Source organism: Pholcus phalangioides, unplaced genomic scaffold (genome assembly GCF_987345545.1).
Source record: "Pholcus phalangioides strain wild (caught in Gottingen) unplaced genomic scaffold, Ppha-v1.0 ptg000016l_1, whole genome shotgun sequence".
In the NCBI taxonomy this organism is placed as follows: domain Eukaryota; kingdom Metazoa; phylum Arthropoda; class Arachnida; order Araneae; family Pholcidae; genus Pholcus; species Pholcus phalangioides.
This window is the reverse complement of record NW_028301609.1, coordinates 3,089,427-3,109,141: the sequence shown is the minus strand read 5'-3', so window position 1 is coordinate 3,109,141 and position 19,715 is coordinate 3,089,427. Positions and strand designations below refer to the sequence as shown.

Here is a 19,715-nt window from a genome sequence, read left to right as displayed (position 1 = left end):
TGCGATAGGATTCCATATATACAATTCAATCAATTAAATTTCAATCGGAAACCACAACCAGGGCAATAAACAAAAAATGCGAAATCAAGCAAATATGTAACGAATTTATCTAATTTCTCATACGCAAGATTAATCAATTCCGATCCGGTGCTTCAGCATGCCCAAATGAACACAAACGGGAAGTTTGATTTACGGTGAAATCTCGAGCTGCTTGATTGTATTTGTATTGCTTCCAATTAAAAATGTACAAAGTTCGGCATTTTATGACAGTAAACAGAGAAAAATCACGTCTGAAAATGATTCAACCAGGTATGCAAAGCAATGAGATTTTGGGAATTTACACACATACAAAGAAATATATTTATCTCGCAGATTTTCGAACCACAGCAGAGATTCTCCCAATAGAAATATTGACTCTTCGGTAAATATCCCCAAGGCTCCAGGACTTTCTTTCTTGAAAATTTCGATAAGCATTGGGTATTCCATTCGAGGAGGAAGAAGGATAATAAAAATCGATTCATCGAACTCCGACAATCCGGGATTTTTCGAATACTGGAGCAAAATTTAATTGAGGGAAGCCGGATTTATAACATATAATGCGAGCTTGGTTTTCCCATTAAACGACTCCGACGTTACGAATCGCGTTCCATTCCACTTAAAACTCATTATACAGATCTAATTAATAATAGCAATCACATTTAAACCAACTGTTTTCTATTTATTATAAATTATGATTCGAACTCAAATGACGAAGTTAGTAAAACAATGAACTCCTCGATGCGAATACGAACTTTTAATACCAGTGGCTTCCTAGCTCCTTGATTACATAACTGCGGAGTCCTGATGAAAATACAGTGAAACCTCTTTAAGGTCACCCTCATAGTCGTACGAGACTTGGTGTTAGAAATTCCATATAATATGGACCAAACCACCACAAGGTTGGTTTGTTAGTATTAGTTAAACTAGGATCGGCAAACTACGGCCCGTCAAACGTGCTCCGGTAAAAAAGTATCAATACACACACACGAAACAATAAATATCTAAGCTGACCATATTTCCTTCATAAAAATATGGGAAAAAGAAAATCGGGATCCACACTGGATATTACAAATTATCACCAAAAGATGTCAATTACAGCCATAAAATTTGTCAAAGGCAATGAAGTTGTCAACTTCATACTTGGCAATTTTTTCAGTGGTTATAATTGCTGAAAAATCGCCAATTAAGGGGCTTCCACAAAACGCAATGGGTGACGATTTATAAATCACCAAACAAAAACTGACAAATACGTGAGATGATTATGTTCATGAGATATGACAGTCGAGTCACAAAAAAAAATCCTAAGTCATACTTCTTGATTTCAAAACTTCCAACTAAACCTCTGAAAATAAGAGAAAAACATAAAATTTTAAAAAGAAAGTTGGAACTCCAAAATTAGGGAAATGTCCCTTAAAATACGGGTCATATGGTTCACTATACATAAAAGTTTCTGGTCCGATACAAGAGACAGATATACCGCATATCTGGCCCGCTGACTGAAAAGTTTGCGTACCACTGGTATAAACCATAGCCTAGAGCAACTTATCCGACATTTGCTGGCCAAATCGAAAATATCCTCTCTTCAGAAACACGCTTCTACTGCCGACTAATCGCGAAGCTATTGAGATCATTAAGCGCACAAAGATAATTTTAACAGGAAGGAAGAAGGTCTGCACTTGAGCAAGATATGGAACCCTATTATCCGTACGGCAAAATAATCCAAAATACCAAGATCATCGGACCCCCTCCCCCTCCAATTCGAATTTAAAGACTCCGATCCGCAACCACCCAATCAGAAGCCGTCACATCAACATCAGCACGTCACTTGCTCGGCGTCTCAACCACGAAGTTGATCGTTCTGCGTCTCCAGCAAAAGCGTCAGTGGACAACGGTCATCCAAGGAGATCGTTTCCTCTCCTCGCAAACCGCGTTGAAAATGTCCACCGCAGTAATGGACGAAACATCTGCTTCAAAGAAGCCTGGAACAAGGCATAACAGCTCCCCACCCCCCTGAAAAGGTACGAAATTTATTACAAACTCCGGCCGTGAAAGCCTGCCTTCTCTGGGCCACGGCAAAAAATGTCCGCGGGCCATTGCGTTCAAAACCCCTAGCCTAGGGAAACTGAAAACGTGTGCAGAAGAAACGATGGTATTCTAAGTGAAGAAAAGAAATTCGAATCAATTTCTATACCCGAGTTTTTAAGAATAAATCACGTTTTAATTCATTAGAAATGTTTGCCTTTCAATTCCGTGATCAATTTCACGATAAGAGCTCTGGTAATGAAACTTGACACGAATCACCAGCTGTTGGCTCAAAGAAACAGAAAAGTCTAATTATATTTCGGATATTTTTTCGCCCTTGATGACGCCCAACCACCCCGAGAGATCTTTGGAGGAACCTTGCCTGACGCTTCCCACGATAATGATTCGGCCTCTCCTTCATACTCGTGTAACCACAGTAGTATTATATGCATAAATGTTGTGTTTTAGCGGCGTTATTATTACGTAGATACACCGAAAGAGTGGGGGGTGAAAGATGTTAATGACTTCTCACGCGAAAAGTCATGTAATCATGATCGCTTTTGTCCGCCCAAAAGGAAGCTTTTGCCTTCGTTTGCATGTTGATGCCAAGCAGTAAGGAACCTTCACTTTATAACCCTTGATAAATTAGATCATTTAAAATGTCGGAAGTGATGCTGGTATCTGCATACTCATGAATACGTAATGGGAGTACAGTCAGTCTTTTCGCCCGTCCTACGTACAAGAAAATTCATTAAAGTTCCGCGGAAACATTTTGATGGTAACGCGCTTTAATTTGCTGTACACATAGCATCAATTACATATTTTTTTTTTAATCGCGTTCTTGAAATTAAAATGTTTATTTTCCGAATTGTTAGATTCGATTAACTAAAATTATAGAAAAGTTTGAGCCCACATTAACATAATATTCGTATTATCAGGAAAAAAAAGGCTGTATCGTGGAGACCTCTAGTTTAAACGTGAACACTCCGTTTACAACACATTGCGGCGTGATACGGCTAGTTAAAACGTGAAGACGTACAGCTCTGAAGTCCTACATTTTCTGCCCATATCCCATGTTATTTTTCACCTAATATAATGACCCACAAAGACCATTTAATCCAATACTAAGTCCAAATTCAGCTCTGCTCCGATTTCCCCCCCCCCTAAGAAATTAACAAATTACGCGTTTTCCGTAATCCAAAATTGTATTTGACCTTGATCTTTGATAATGGGGAATTTGGTACATAAATCCATGCATGCAATTAATCTACTTCTGTGATTATTTCGTTAACATTATAATATAATTTTTTAGTCTGTCCAAATTCAAGATTTTTCGAACTTTCGATACAATGATCTCCCAATATAAAGTCCATTTTCCATCGAACGATGGGTCGTCATAACGAACGTCGACTGTATTCACTTCGCATAAATGGGGTATCATTGGATCGTTCTAAACGAGATCTACGATCACACACAATTTTCTTCTAACTGCAATTCATTACTTCCTGAAATATATATACTGTATAATTTCCTCTTACACCATATTTCTTTTCCCTGCACATTACAATCAGTTTGACGTACTTGAACAGGGTTTCATTGGTTTATCTAAACAAGATTAATTCGTAGATGATACCCGTATACAGTAAAACACTTCTTTTGCGGACACAGGCACAAAATAATTCATCCGTAAAAAATGGATGACCGTTAAAAGGGGGTATAGTATTGAAGCCCTTTGAATAAGAATTATTTGGCCGTAAAAGAAAGGTGCGGCCGCATCTCCGGCTCGACCGTTAAGAGGGGTGTCACTGTATTTCTTGATAAGCGTTAAAAATCTTTCCGTCACGTCACACCTTTTCAGAAATACATCTGGTTCTCTCAGTCAGGGATAGCAAATTTAAAAGACATATTCAAATAAAATGAAAGACGAAATACAGGGCTAGACGAATCGAGAAAAAAATGTACAGAGTTACCAAACTTACATAATTAAATGGAAAATACGTAACGAAAAATTAAAATAAAACTACGAATATGTATAATAAGCATAGGTGCCAATTCCTAGACTTGAAAAATCTGTGGTTTAGCACTTGATGAAATGTTTCACATAGAAGTCGATGTCACAGAAGAAAAATGACATACAAATAACAGGAGTAATTGGTTTTTTTAGTATTCCACAGTGACCATATGACCCTTTTTGTCTTGATTTTTTTCTAATAAAAATGTCCCGTTTTTCCAATGAAGTCTACTTGAATTTTTTACCCTTCATGAAATCATATGAAATGGCAAAACAATAGTAATCCTTGAAGAAAATTATGACTGATTTTTCGGAGATTTTAGGAAAATAATTCGCAACTAATGGCACCATACCTGGCGACTATCATCTCCTGCCACCTGAGATTTCTCAAACCCCGATGAAATTCATCAGAACTTCGCCCCTTTTTTCCAAATTAACTCCAACATTATTGAATTCCACACATACGGCGAAAAATTGTAATTTAAATGCATTTGATAACTTTATTTTCTCCGCCATTTGAGAAAGCACTACATATTTAGCGAAGCTTCGGGACAGAGATCCATTAGTCTTTTTATAGATGACAGCCCATCAAAGACAAACATATTGCTAAAAAAAAAAAAAGACCTGACAGCTATAAAAACAATTCCGAAGTGAAAACTTCAACGTAAACCATCTGCATCAATAGCTTAATGATACAACTGAACCGAAAAAAAATGTCATTCCCAGGACACGAATAGTTGAAAAAAATACACATCCAAACGAACAAATAACGAGGGAGAAAAAAAACAATCGTATACAAAAAAATCTTTAGTAAATGTTTGTTATTCGTTATTTAAAAAAATAATAATAAAAACCATTAGTTTTTAAAACCCTCGAAGGGACGAAAAGAAAAATAGTTGCGAAGACATCGCGCACATACACACGCAAAAAGTATCCCCGGAATTCGTATACGTCAGCGGAGTAGAAAAATTGGGAGTTGGGAATTGTTAAAACAAAAGAAAAATATGCCTCGGGTTACGACGGACAAGTTAGAATGAGAAATGAAGACGAAACAATAGCGGGAAAAAAATTGTGATAAGGGCATGGCGGGGGATCGAAATGAATTTTCCCACCTGATTACATCGTGACAAAAACAAAAAAATCCCATACGTAATTCCAAAATCGATTGCGAAAACTTTAAAACAACAAAAAAAAAATTTAACAAGAGTTCTTCTATGTCGCGTTAAGCCCAAGTCATCCGGAATAATATGTTTTCCATTCCCTTCGAGAAAAAAGGAGATACAGAGATGTTGTAGAAGTCTCCGTCGCTTAATAACCTCCGCGTGGTAGAAACAGTACGACCAAGCTCGCTCTTTTCTATCGGGAAATAACAAGAAACTAAACAGAAAGGGAACGACTATCTTCTTTAGAGAAGAAAATGAAAAAAGGGGCGAGGAAAGAAAGTATAATAGCGAATTTAACACGCGAGAAAAAGTTCGAGAATGAAAAACCAGAGGACCAGACATTTTAACGACGTTTTTCCATGATAACCTGTTGATAAACGTTTCGCAAAGAAAAGCAATTTATCAAGAAATTCTCTTTTTAAGACAGAACCTCTTATTCACAAATACAAAAATCTGTTAAAATGAATAATCGTTTGTCTTGGAAATTTATGAATATCACCCGCGATATTTTTGGTCAACTTCCATCCATCAGAATCTTGCTACTTGCTTTTTCAAAGCGATGAAAATTCCGTAGTTTTTCAATTTATTAACCCAAATTGCTACTAAAGAATTGAAAATGCACCTTGGATTTTTTTTTCGCTCGGCAAGAGAAGTGAGTGGATATGAGTAATCGAGAATCGCCTCTCTTGAAAATTACATTTTAATTGATAAATAATTAAAGTTGACGCATAAGTTCGCTTTCACTAGTGAAATTCGAACTAACGAGTACTTATTACGTCAATTAAAAAAATGTCCAACGTTTTTCGTCTCGGATCAATTACAGTATAAATTAGCTTCCGCAGAGAGCACGCAGACCTATAACACGATACTAAAATAAAATGAAAATTCTAACATTTCCCATCTTTACTTCAGAAAATGGAAGACAGATGGGAGCACGAACACGAAACAAGCGCACAACTCAACATAAATATGCTAGGACCGACCATACACTCACTCAGAATACGCATTCCGGCATGTGCCGATTCGTTAGAAATTACGTAGAGGAATGTGTACGAGGTGCATGTACGGTTAAGTAGTAGTAGTATATATTAGCTAAGTTAAATAACGTTTTTCCTGTATATGATTGGCATCACGTTCGACTAAATACATATTCATCTGGGGGCCGTATAAATACCACCATGGGATTCCTGAACCAAGTGATGTCCTGAAGTCCCTACCTAGCTCGAAGTACCTGCCTACCATATTTTCTTTTCTCCTAAAATAAGTAATCGTAGTACCATATCTCATCATCGTAAGTCCCCTAATGGCCCTGAGGCTCCCAACCCGTGAATGGATGGGACGTAAATTAAGGCGACCTTGAACAATCTGCCCAAAATCTTCAACCTTTCTCGATTAGCAAGGATGCATGAGCATCCGCGTGCCAAGTCCTACGCATCCTAAAACTGGTGTAACCCCTTTACTATCACGGACGTAATATTGCGTCCAAACGCCAATGGGAATAAATTTAAACAAGTTTTATTTTATTCTCTCTCTCCCCATCATCGCGAAGCTTTATCGTAACCCTATCAACTGACAGAAGGCGATTTTTCTTTCCCTCCTCTCTTTGTATACCCGTTAATGATTTTTCAACACCCATAATGTATCTTTCTACTACACATGTAGGAGCGAAAGAGAACACATAGGGAGAGCACACATATTTTATTCCTTTCTCCTTCCTTTTTTCTAACGTGCGATTAGGTTAGGACGGAGTTACCAAATCAATTGCCGATTCGTCATAGAGATAATCCAAATTTGTTGCCAAAAGCTTGTACGTGAAGTGATTAATACTAATCATTGAATGAGTGTCAAATTCATGAATATCCAACATTTTTGGATGCTATAACATCGTTATAAACATCGTTGTGTTCGTGAACGATAGGAATAACATTGCAATGTGATGTAACCAAGGCCTCGGACTCGATACTAATTCAGATAGGGCAAGAACTCATTATGGCGCCCTAATTTTAAACGCAATGGATGAAGATTCGGTGGGTTCGAGGTCCGGCACCAGACTCGCCCAAACGCTCGTATTTCCAGCCTTGGATGCAACAGTCACTCATTCAGCCAACGACTCAGATTTGGAACCTAATCCAGGACCGCCACAAGGTACAAAAATGCATTTCGCCCGCCGAGAAAGTATGCATTTTGGGGCGACCCCTCCCGTAACATTGAAAATGTGTTCAAAAAAGTCAAGGCGTGAATTTGACGAAACAGACACATATATTCCCCCCCCCCCCCTCCGAACAGCAAGCGTGGATCTGAGGGGGGAGGCTCCAAAGAAGCAGATATGGAGAAAATTTGTCAGTCCCATAAAATATGGATAATTTGATGCACCTGCACATCAAGCGTTTCTCCGACACATCACCTTATATACGCCTAGAGGTTGAAACACCCTACGCTGACGTGAAGTGATTTCCCGTCATGTCAGAGATGCTGCGAATTCTAATTCGTGAAAATTCTGTGACGACGTGAATTTCACGTCATATAATTTAACGTCACAGAATTTCCACCCATCAGAATTCACAAAGTCTCTGACGTGATGTGATTATCACGTCACGTCAGTGTAGTGTGTTTCCGCATTAACTCCACCCTATTCGTAGCTGAAGGTATCTCTGCCGCCGCTCCACTCGCAACTGTGAAAATGCCTGCCTCCACTCAATTCGCAGCCATGTGTGTGAAAATGCCTGCCTCCACTCAATTCGCAGCTGAAGATGCCTACCTTCGCTCAGGCGTGGATCCACGGGATTTATGGGACCGATCGCCCCTCCCATAGCCGAATAATATAGGGGGAAATTTTGTCAGTCCCGTAAAATACAGGACGATCAAACGAACCGATACAATTCGCGCCTCCCATCACATTGTCCTCAATCCGCGCCTGACGGACAGTTGCTCCTACAATACAAAAAAATAAAATAAATTCTGACAAGGATTCCAAACGTTAATTACATCTGCGAACAATTTCAACGACGACATCAGGAAAAATAATAATTTGGAGTCCTCACATTTGAGTTAGAATAGTTCAAATATTTTCTTGAAGAAAGTCGCGTAATTTTCTGTCTAATTAGCTCTCTCGCCGACGAACAATGAAGGTAGCAAACAAAAGATAGAAATCATCGACAAAAAACAAACGATTCGAAATCTGGTATAGCTTGAACAGTGCAGAATCAAGAACACTAAGTTTTATTGATGGCCCGAGGGTCCTCCGAATTACCATAATAAAGCAACGACCTTTCTCTGAAGTCTCTCCACACCACCATTCGATTTCTATTCACTCATACCCTCTCAGACACACACAATCGAATCCATCAGTTTAATGAATAAAAACATGGCCATCAAGACACTGATCAAACGTTGTGACCAACAACGCTGTGCAAACGAAATTAAATACGAAATTTTGAAAGGAAAAACTAAGAAAATCGCCGATCGGGAGAGATTTTGGGAGACAGTAATTTAATCAAACGGTTTAATGCACTGACGTAACTCAGAAAATTTCATTTAAAAAACTGAATTCGTTTTAAAAATGCCAAATCAATTTGAACGTACGTGTGTGTTTAGTCTGTTTGAAGCGATGAAAACCGTTTTATTCCCATTTTTACTCTTTCTTTCCTTAATTTTAGACAATGATCGAATCGAAAGTCGAAACGGAACTCGTACTTTCATGAATTCAATTCTCAATCCGTTATCAAACTTGTCTGAAATGTCATCTCTCTCTCCCCCCTAAAGAAAAAAGAAACATTTCGTCGTTTACTTGAATGTAATTTACGTAACAAAAAGATTTCTATCTGACAAGACCGTTTCCGAAAACGTTAAAGAAATCGATGTCGACCAAAAAAAAAAAATTTATTTCATCAACGATAAGAAATGCGAAGAGAAAAAGAAAACGAAATTGCTAATCAAAATATTCAACGTCTATAAAAGATAATACCTATTTCCACCGAAATGTTTTTCTAAGAAAAATCTTTCTGATTGCATCGATGAATTTTAATGAAAATCGTATATTGGGAATCGATTATAAAAATTTTTGATTGATCAACTGATTAATCGAACATTTTCAAATGCACGCCGCATATACTAATGATGGAAACTACAAGTGCAACATACGTTTTTATGGGTTGGATTCATTGAGTGGGGGGAGGTGATGAGAGAGAATATTTCTCTGAAGGGGGATGGGGGGACCAACGTGAAACAAAAAGTTTGGGAAACTTATCTAGCGGCCAGTAACAAATAAAGGAATGGATAGAAATGCTGGCCACCCCGCGTGAAGCAATATGCTGAACGTATTTAGTCAATTCATGGAATTTCTTCACTTGAATCTCAGTTTCTTTAGAAAATTTGTTATTTTTGGATGTTACTGATTTTGAAACCATTTACGACCTTCTTGCTATTACTTGTTTTCCTAAAAACTGCTATCAAATTGTACTAGAGAGTTCGGAGAGCTGATGCTTCACGAATACGAAAACCGATGTTCATTGTGGAGAAAAAAAAATTTTAGTCGTATGTTCTTAAAAACTCCTATCAAACTCAATTTGACACTGAAATCACAAGTTTCCGATGAATCGACTTGTATTTTTTTCCTATGCCGAAAAATTTTATCAAAATAATACAGAGAAACCGCGATATGACGATACTCTTCTGACCAAAAAACGTGTGTGTGTTGAGAGGTTATCGTTATATTGAGAGGAAGGAATTATCGGTCGCCACCAAATTTATGCTATTTTTGGCCTCTTCTGAATTGGCATTGCTAGTACCACCATAAAATGCCTTCATAAGTTTTTGCTCACATTAAAAAAATTGTTATTCATGAGTAGATGAACAAAATTATAGTTGCTTCAACCTGCAGTAATCTAGCGCTTAATACTTTCGTGTACTATCGGGCCGCAACTAGACGCTTGGTCACCCTGGGCAAGCACGTATTTTGACGCCGTCAGTAATGTTGAAAGGGGGATAAAAATGTGATATTTGCGCCTTCCCCCTCTGGTCTAGCACCCGAGGCATCAGACCCGTTTGCCCCCCCCCCCCAGTTGCGGCCCTGTATACTACACAGAAAGTAGCTTTACGGCAACTTCATTAACACTATAAAAGGGCAGAATACTGCAAAATACCGATGCTGTTGGAAACCCACGAAAAACTGATGAGGAATTTTAAAATGCAGTTTACTGAAGGTGAATTTGAGCGAAATATCAAAAATATCGTTGTAGCATCAAAAAATGTCGTTATAGACGGAGTTACACAAATACAAGGAAATTGTATCGAGGAGTTTAACATTCGACTATAGGCCATTCCAAATACGATTTGAAAAATACCGTTATACAGGGATTTATCGTTGTATCGCGTATCATTGAGGCGAGGTTTCACTGTATTTATTCAAATATTTTTAAATATGGTCCCTTATCTTAAATGTTACATTCGTACATGATTTAAGACATCTACAGTAGATCCCTCTCATAACATTGCAACTTATAACATTCATCACGCTTAGTACGAGTTATTTGAGTATTTATGTGGTCCCAACTCCAACATTCTCAAAGATTTCCCATTTAAAGTGTCTCCCGCTTATAACGTTTTTTCCATCACGGTTTTTGAAAAACGTTGAGCGGGATCCCCGGTAATTTGTTTCGTTCACTAAATCAAGTTAAATTACCAACTTTTTGCGAATATTTCAATCGAAATTCAATCGGATTTTTCTAGTCGATTAACTCAACTAAAATTTTCAAGTGCGATTAACAATCGATCGATTAACCGAATCGATTAATCGGACTAGCCGTTTTGTAAAAAAAATTTCCAATTACATTGATGAATTTTGATGAAAATCGGATATCCAGGTACTCCTTTCTTGAAATGAAAACATGATCGATCGCAAAGTATAATTGTCAAAGATCGACAAGCGAGTTAATGATCATCGATGTCAAGGTAATTGATTCGTTCAGAGAGGATTCTCGGTAATAAGGTCTTATCTACGATAGCTCAGCTGCTAAATCGCTGCAATATCGCTGCAGTGAGGAAGCACGGGAAAGAAAGACGGGCAATAACTTTGACGCGCATCTTTTCCCGTTACTTTTTATAACGATGCAACGGAGATAACGAAAAGCAATATACTCAAAGCGGCTTTTCTTGTTGACCTGATAAGTTAAGACGCCAAAAAAAGGGGAGTGAGTTTTAGGATTGATTGATAACAGAACAAGTAGGACGGATTCAATCCCGGTTATATATACTCTCCTGATGTGAAAGGAGTAAAACCACCATTATCGAGGAATGCATCAAGAGGCGAAGAAGAGAAAATATGCCGGAGCATCTTATTAGCTTAGCAGCAATTTTTTTTAAGGGGAGAAAATTTACCACAAAGACCAAATATCTCTACTAACGTTAGTAGATAATAAACGAAAAAAAAAAAGGAGGCTGCAAATAATAGAAGGCACTAATAAAATCGATCAAAAGCATTCTCTTGAAGACATGAGTCACGTCAACTTTTAATAACGTGGCACTTTACTCTGAAACTTACTTTGACGCTTCCCTCCGCAATCAATGTCTGGAGGGAGTATCGAGTGTTCAACTTCCAGTCAAGAATGATTTACTTTTTTTAACGAGAAAGAACGAACTTTCGAACAATTTACTTTGAAAATTGTTCGACTAGAGACGAGTCACCTAAGAGTGGATGTTATCACATTTTCTCGATGAGTTGCTGCGTTTAAGTGATTAATAGAGAGGGGGGGTGTGATGTTGAATTTTTATTCAACTCTTAAAACATTTTTCTTTAACTTAAAATAATTTCATTAAGAAATCCATTTTAGAAATTGAACTCCATGGAAATGTAAAAAAAACTAGCGGTAAGAATAAAAGTGAATCTGAATTTGTAGCAGCATCATGCTCAATCAGATGTGGAAATAAGAAATTGTTTAAAAATTATTTTTTGAACATATTTTAATGGAAAATCTTCTGAAAGGATTTTACTTCTCTCATCAGAGTGCCGATTTTTTCAGGAAGTCAAGCTTTTCTGTAGCTTTTGACTTTTCAGCACTTCTAATGAAGTTCATAGAAATTATGATACAGCCCGGAAATTTAGGCACCAAAAATAGTAGGCAGCCAAAAAAGCACTAAAAATGCCTAAAAAAGCATTTATAATTAATGGGGGGAGGGGGGAAATAGTAACTAAAAGCTATGATATTAAGGGTCGAAATAATGGCTAAAAAAATTGGCTGCAATCATCGAATTTACCGTTTTCAATAAAAGATAAGAATTGCATTATAAGCTAAGTTGATATTATTATGCTAAAAAACCATTTGTGGACTTTCAAGGTTAAGTCGGACTTTGAGATATAACCAGATACTTAATCTATATATAATGACATGTCCTGACTGATTAATCATCGCCGAGCCGAAACCACTGAAGTTATGAATATGAAATTTGGTCAGTTTCATTTCATGAAGGAAAGACCCACTAGAAAAAGGTTTTTCGAAATTCACCTCCTAAGGGGGTCATGAGAGGGTTCAAAGGTTACACAGAGAAATTATGCCTAGCCGAAACTACTGAAGCTATAATTATGAAATTTGGTGAGTTTTAGTTTGTAATGTAGAAACTCTCTAAAGAGATATTTTAAAATTCAACATCTATGTGGGGGGGGGGGGGAAGAAGAGGGTTTCTAAGGTTATATGGGGCAATCATCACAGTTCAAACAGCAGAAGCTATAATCACTCACTCTCTATGGCAGGATTTCTGAAAATTTAACCCTCAATAGGGTGCAAATGTTATGTAGGGGATTGCAGAACAATTTTCAGATGACCAAGTTCACGCGAGCGAACCGAGGCGTTACAGCTAGTGCAGTATATAATTTCTTTACAAGCAACATAGTGCAAGCTGAAATTTAAGAATTATATGAAAACTTTGTAGGTATAACGTTTTTATATGGAATTAATCTCTTGTAAAGAATTTTCATAATAAAGACATTTTCTCAAAATTTTCAAGTATTGAACTTTGTACTCATTTAGTTTGCATCGTTTTCAGAGAAAAATATCTCACATTCTGAAGATGATTTTTGCATATCTGATACAACATGTCATTGTTGTTTGCAATACATTTATGGTTTAGAAAAAATAAAATCAAACCAATATGGGTCTCAGAACCCTGTCAGCTGATATGAATTAATACTAAGAGTTAAAGATTTAAAATAAAAAAGTTATTTTGAAGTTCTTCATGCTAAAAATATCCTAGTTATACAGAATCTGGCTTCTAAAATGTATAAATAAGCATAATACAACATCGAAATAGGCATTTACAGCAGAAAAATTTAAAAAATAACATTGTTTACAACGAAAAAAAATTGAATATAAGCAAAAAAAGGAATTGATAGCATTTTGGCTGAACTTCCAGGCTATAGTGATAAAAAGTTTGATAAAATGACAGATTTGATAATTAACAAAAAATTTGAACGTTCGAAATAAATTGTGCATTTTCTCTTCGATATATCGAAGTTCTTTCATGTCCAGTGGCATCCATAGAAAATAATCTTCATGCTTTCTATATTCAAACCAATCTCACAAAAATACACTTCATAATGACTTATAAAGAAAATATTTTCAAAAATTATTTTTATGAGTGTGGAGCAAAAAAACCAGATGTACAGTAAAACCTCCATATAATGCTCTTTTTTTTAATCCATGTTTTTGAGAAATATGACGATTAAACAGAGTGACGACTTACTCAAAGTGTCATCAGTTTTGAGTTCAGTACTTTAAATATTGCATTTTTTCAAAATATTATATTTATGAAAATACATGTAAAATTACAATAAATTTAAAAATAAAGAAACAATGACTTTTTGCCTTTGAGTTTTATAGGTTAATGCAATACACTTACGATTTATTCTAATTTTGTTTCAATTTAGATGTATCAGAGCAACTCTTAGGATAGTTAACGTTTTCTCCAGCACATTTCAGTACTTTACATTTTTCTCATCAGTAGTTCGTGGTACCAAGCTAAGATAATCTTGAATACAGGGCCTGATTTTGACATGGGGAAAATATCTGGTTTGTCAACAAATATATTTTACTCAAATCTGAAGCCCCCAAATGACTGGTGGCTCTTGGAAAATACCTCCCTGGCCCATGCAAAAATCAGGTTCTAATCGAACAGCCCCTAACGCTTCTAAAAATTTAGTTTTTTTTAGTCAGCAAATGAACTGCTTCTGTGTCAGTTTTGTCATTTGAGCTCTTCTGCTTTGATACATAAGGCTTCTCTGGTCGCTTACGAACATATGACAATATATATGCTGCTATCAAACTTTTTTAAAGAATGCCATATAAGTCATCCGTTCCTCTATTTAAAACTTTTTCATAGTGACAAGTTAACTTAAATTAGTGATGAGTAAAAAAGATTTAATAGCATTGTTATTTATGAAAGCTAGATGATGCCAAAGAAAAATGAGGACTTATTAGGGTGACGACTAGCCAAGATTTTACTGTATTTATTTTCTAGACAGCAATAAGAAAAATGAACTGATATATTTTTGATGTTGGAACCCAGCCACAGTACCTCATTTTCACAATTGACAATGAGCTTCCACATCCTAGCCACATAGAATTCTGTTGGCTTGATTTGTAATCAGTGGAGAAATGGCTGAATCTTTTATTCGTCTATGCAACGGTTAACTCCCACATGCTTTTCTTTCAGTCAATCAAAAAATATGAAAATCCTTCAGCTACGGCTATACTGCAAGGCAGAAGTGCGCAATAGCCTACCTTTTACAGCAATTCGTTGATAACTGTGACAATGTTCAAATTTTGGATAAAACTTACAAGAAAAACTAACCTGAATTATGCTCGTTCGGTGAAGAGGTCGGTCTTGCAGAAGGTGCTCCATCTTCAGCCTTTACGTTTATCACATATGATTGCCGTTCTTCCCTGTCAAACACTTGTAGAGTGAATATTTCACCAGTTTTACGATCGATGCGGAACTTTGCAGTTTCATTGCTGCTAGGCTCAATGGAGTAATACACCTGAAATAATAACATATTTGTTCCAGTTCCCATCCCTATTGGAAATAAGTTGAAGCTGAAACATTTTTATCCAGCTACCTAATTGAAATTTGATTATCCAAAGACTGAGAAATTGCTGAAAAAAAACAAAATGTACCATGTTGTTGGGGTGAGTTCCGTCTTTATCAACTGCTTTTACTTGTGTCACTTTTGTTCCGATAGGCATTCCTTCAAGCACGGTTTCTTGCTCTTGTTCAATAAACAAAGGTATCTCGTCATTGACATCTTCAACAAGAATAAATACTGTAGCTTCACTGGCAAGTTGTTGTGCACCATTATTCTGGAGAAGTAAAAAAACATTTCATAATTAACTTATAACTGAACTTGAATTAGATCAAATATTCTGTAACAAGGGTCTTTTAAAACTGTGAGGTGCTCCTTTTCTGAGCTGCTGCCAAAGTTTCTTTGGGAAGGCAGAGGAACTTCATAATTTGCAAAACTACTCATCAGTAATCTTACTCTTATGATTTATGATAAAAGTAGGGAATAAGTAATGGGGGATAATAATAAGGGATAAGTAATGGGGAGGATTGAGAAAATTTTGAATGCCCTAAACGGGAGCAAGGATTTTTAGTACTTGCAGGAGCCACTAATACATAGTCTTAAAACCTATTTTGAGAGATCTGCCATCAAGTAGGTCAGTGGGATTGGTTATAATAGTTACACCATATCTTACCATCATACGAGTAACTGTAACTGAATTCTTACTTACCTCAACGCGGACCGTCAAATTATATTGCTGAAGTCTCTCATAGTCCAACTCATAATTGACGTATAATCCAGCCCATGTTTCTCTGTTGGCATTGGCTGTATACTGCTTTATATAAAAGGTATCTCTGCCATTAGTTTGCTCAGTACTACCTTTTATCAATGTGTAAAACACAGTCGGATTATCTGGTATCCCAGAGCTAAAAGAGATGATTAAAATGATGTTTTATTATATCCATGATTAAAAGGGTTTTTTTTTTCATTGCACAATCGCTGAAAAAAAGTCACTATTCATTATTTTAGATACCCTCCCTTTGATGAAGGAATTAAATACACTGACTGTTTTTTCAAATCAATTAAACTCAATTAAATTAATTGATTAAGTGAAAGCAGCTTAAATCATCACTATAATGTGAAGGCAAAAGGATCCATCCTCCATATCATTGTGGTGCTGCCATCTATGGGGCAAAAAATAAAAACCACATTGTTTTTTGATTGAATTGACATTAGCTCATTTCAAAATTGTGAAAAATGTTTTAAAAACTAAAAAAAATTATATTTCTTTGCAAATTTTTCATTTAAAATCAAACAGTTAATTGTTAAACTACAAATTTACAAATTTTATTTTAATTTAATTTTTAAAGATGTAAGTAGTTTATTGATTTTACTGATCAACTGCTCTATTGCATAAAGTAACATTTTAATGAAGTTTGGCTGATCTTTGGTATTTTACTATTCTGATGGTAGCATTTATCAGAGTATGTTTTTTTTTTCTTTCTATTAACTTATAAGCACTTCACATCTACACAAACACGCACAAACTTGTTTATAACCCCCCTTCATAGCTAGCAAGAGCCGTCTGTAAGTCTGCCAGGCAGCCCCTTTGGGCTGGGCAGCGACGAGAAAAAGTTAAATTCTGTCTGTCTGTGAAGATGTAAGTAATGAAAAATTGGACTTGCTTAGTTTATGAAAATTAAGTTAACTTAATTGATAATTGGTTTGTTTTTAAAATGGAAGACAGGACCACCAAATGTACAAAACATTCTCAAAATCATGTGAACTTGGTGCTGCCATCTATAAATATATAAGCTATGGTACATAAACTATAATATGTTTTTCTTGTTCCCAACTCTTTTTTTTCCTCTTTGATATTACTTCATACCCAGCAAATATTTTTCTCAATCAAAAATGATTGTAATTTTGCAAAATAAAAGATCCAAATTACTCTCACCTAGCTTTCAGTGACAGAATCTTTTGGTCCCTTTGCACGTTTTCTTTCACAGGAATTGGTCCATAAATAGGCTGGTCCCATATGGGAGGATTATTCTTTCTATCAACAACTTCAATGACGACATCTACGGATGCCCTCAATGGAGGAATGCCTTTATCAGAAGCATGAGCTAGAAGGTTGTATACTTCTTTCTACAATGACCAATTACAAATTCCAGTAAGTTTCAATACTAATAAACATACATTTTGAAAAGAGGATCAATGATCTTGAATTCATAGAGAAAAGATGTTTAAAAAACTGTATCATCCACATTGATAGAAGTCATGTACAAATACATTATTTCTTGTGGCACCAAAAATAGTTCAGGAGCTACTTAAAACATTTTAACTCATTCAGATTAGGTAGAGTTACTGTTAAGATCATACCCAGATCTAACCAAATTCACTAAATCACAGACTTATATAAGTATTTTAATCTAACTGACTATGCATAAATGTGGAGGCTTACATCTAAAGCTTTTCTCAGAGAAATGAATCCAGAATCCTGATTGATAGAAAAGTAAGCCTCGTCCTCTTTACGTCTTGCAGTTAGACTGTACACGATTGCTCCATTATTGTCAGCATCATCATCAGAAGCAGCAACTCGCAAAACGTTATTCCCCACAGGAGTATCTTGCTTGACATTCTCATGATATGATGAACGATGAAAAAGTGGTGGATTGTCATTTATGTCTGTTATCTCAACTTTAAATGAACAGACACCTTCAAGTGGCGGGTTTCCTCTGTCTGTAGCCTTTAAAGTAACACTAACAAATCTTCCATCCTCACCTTCTCTGTCAAAAACCTGAAAAGATATTCAACCAGAAAATGTTGAGAATAACAATTTCAATAATATATAGCAGTTTATTCATGGAAAAAATAAACTCTGACTTCTTTTGTATAGGTTTATCCCCACAAATCTATCAATATTCATTCATATTTATTCTTTTATCAATGTCTGAACGCATTGCAATGACTATAGATTTAGTGATGCCAAAATTTTAATTGTGTATGAATTATCTATGATTGGAGTCCTCTCAAAATCAAACACCCAACACTGTATGAAAGACTGGATACCAAGTAGAAATGAAGATAAAGTTTGGAAAGAAAATTCACATGCCTCTGCAGGAAATGTAAATTTTGTTCACGTAAATTTTGTTTTCAAACTTTATATCTACTTGGTATCCAGTCTTGCATACTTTGTAATAACAGCAGAGAGTGACATCACTTCTCTCTATTTAACATTGTTCTCGTCTTATGATCAATAAGCATCAATGTATTTATCTCCGCATTTTAACACAAGAGGACAATAACTTCAAAAAATTGAAGAATGCAGTATAACTTTGATTACACGACCTTTGTTTTTTTATAATTGTTAACTTGTGTATTAGTCATTTTTCCTTAGCAATGGTAAGATCATTGCCATGCCCAAAAATAATTTTGATGAAAATTGTGGCAAAGTAAGAAAATTTTAAAAGTATTCAAAAAGTTTACAACTTTTTTTGTGTGTTTTTCGAAATTCTTTACTTGACTGGAGCAACAATAACATTGCAGCTCGCAAAACTAATGCTGCTGGGAAAACTAAGTGATAGGGCTGCAAAGGAAAGGATAATTAAATTGTCTGTTTGTTAAACGTATATTCACATACAGTAAAACCCATCAGTTAGGATACCTCTGTATCCTGGACCCCTACCTACATTGGACGGTTTGAATCGAGTTTGACCATGATGTGAACAAAGAATGTTCACAACCTAATGTACCACTATATCTTGGACACCTAACATGGGCAGATTCTAACAGAACCATAACCGTCCAACTTAGACTGGTTTTACAGTATATAAATATCATGGGTAATGCTGCACCTCTGAATTTCTGCATATTTGATTATCTAAAAATTCTGTTCTTGAATAAGATCAACTCAATCGAAAAACATTTGCTATGCAAGTAAGAGGAAAATTTTTCCTCTCACACATACATCTGACTATTTGTGCATTTTAATCAGTCTCATCTGATAATAATTTCTCCTTTTTCTTTTTTGAAAATTTTAACCTAATAAAATATGCTTTTTGATACATTAAACTCATTACATTCATTTTTATGAATACATTGTAACTGAGTTCATCATGTTTTTTGCTGTTTTCAAAATCATCACCAAAAATAAATTTAATAATTAAAGAAATTAACAATTAGTTTTTTAAATTACGACAAAAATTGAGATTAAGAAATTTTCTCACTTTATTGGTTCTCACATCACCAGTTATTTCATCCACGATAAATTTTGTACCCCTTTGATTTGGCTGCTGCACCACAGAATATCGAACTTGGCCATTGTAACCTTTATCCTGGTCAGTTGCTTCAACCTAGGCAATTACACGAAATAATTTAAAAACAAGTTTGCTTTCTAACATATAGGTGGTTAGCATTTCAAAATTATAAA

At 35.8% G+C, this 19,715-nt stretch overlaps 1 protein-coding gene across 1 annotated transcript in view; it reads right to left on the bottom strand.

Annotated features, from left to right (window-relative positions):
* LOC149074895 (neural-cadherin-like) overlaps nucleotides 1-19,715 on the bottom strand; it is a 345,557-nt gene that overhangs the window by 271,930 nt on the left and 53,912 nt on the right. The window contains exons 9-14 of the mRNA XM_089245836.1: nucleotides 19,513-19,638; nucleotides 17,748-18,083; nucleotides 17,241-17,431; nucleotides 16,014-16,209; nucleotides 15,399-15,581; nucleotides 15,076-15,262 (exon numbers count right to left, since the gene is read on the bottom strand). Of these exons, the coding sequence (XP_089101962.1) occupies nucleotides 15,076-15,262; nucleotides 15,399-15,581; nucleotides 16,014-16,209; nucleotides 17,241-17,431; nucleotides 17,748-18,083; nucleotides 19,513-19,638 (1,219 nt within the window). The remainder of the gene's footprint in view (nucleotides 1-15,075; nucleotides 15,263-15,398; nucleotides 15,582-16,013; nucleotides 16,210-17,240; nucleotides 17,432-17,747; nucleotides 18,084-19,512; nucleotides 19,639-19,715) is intronic.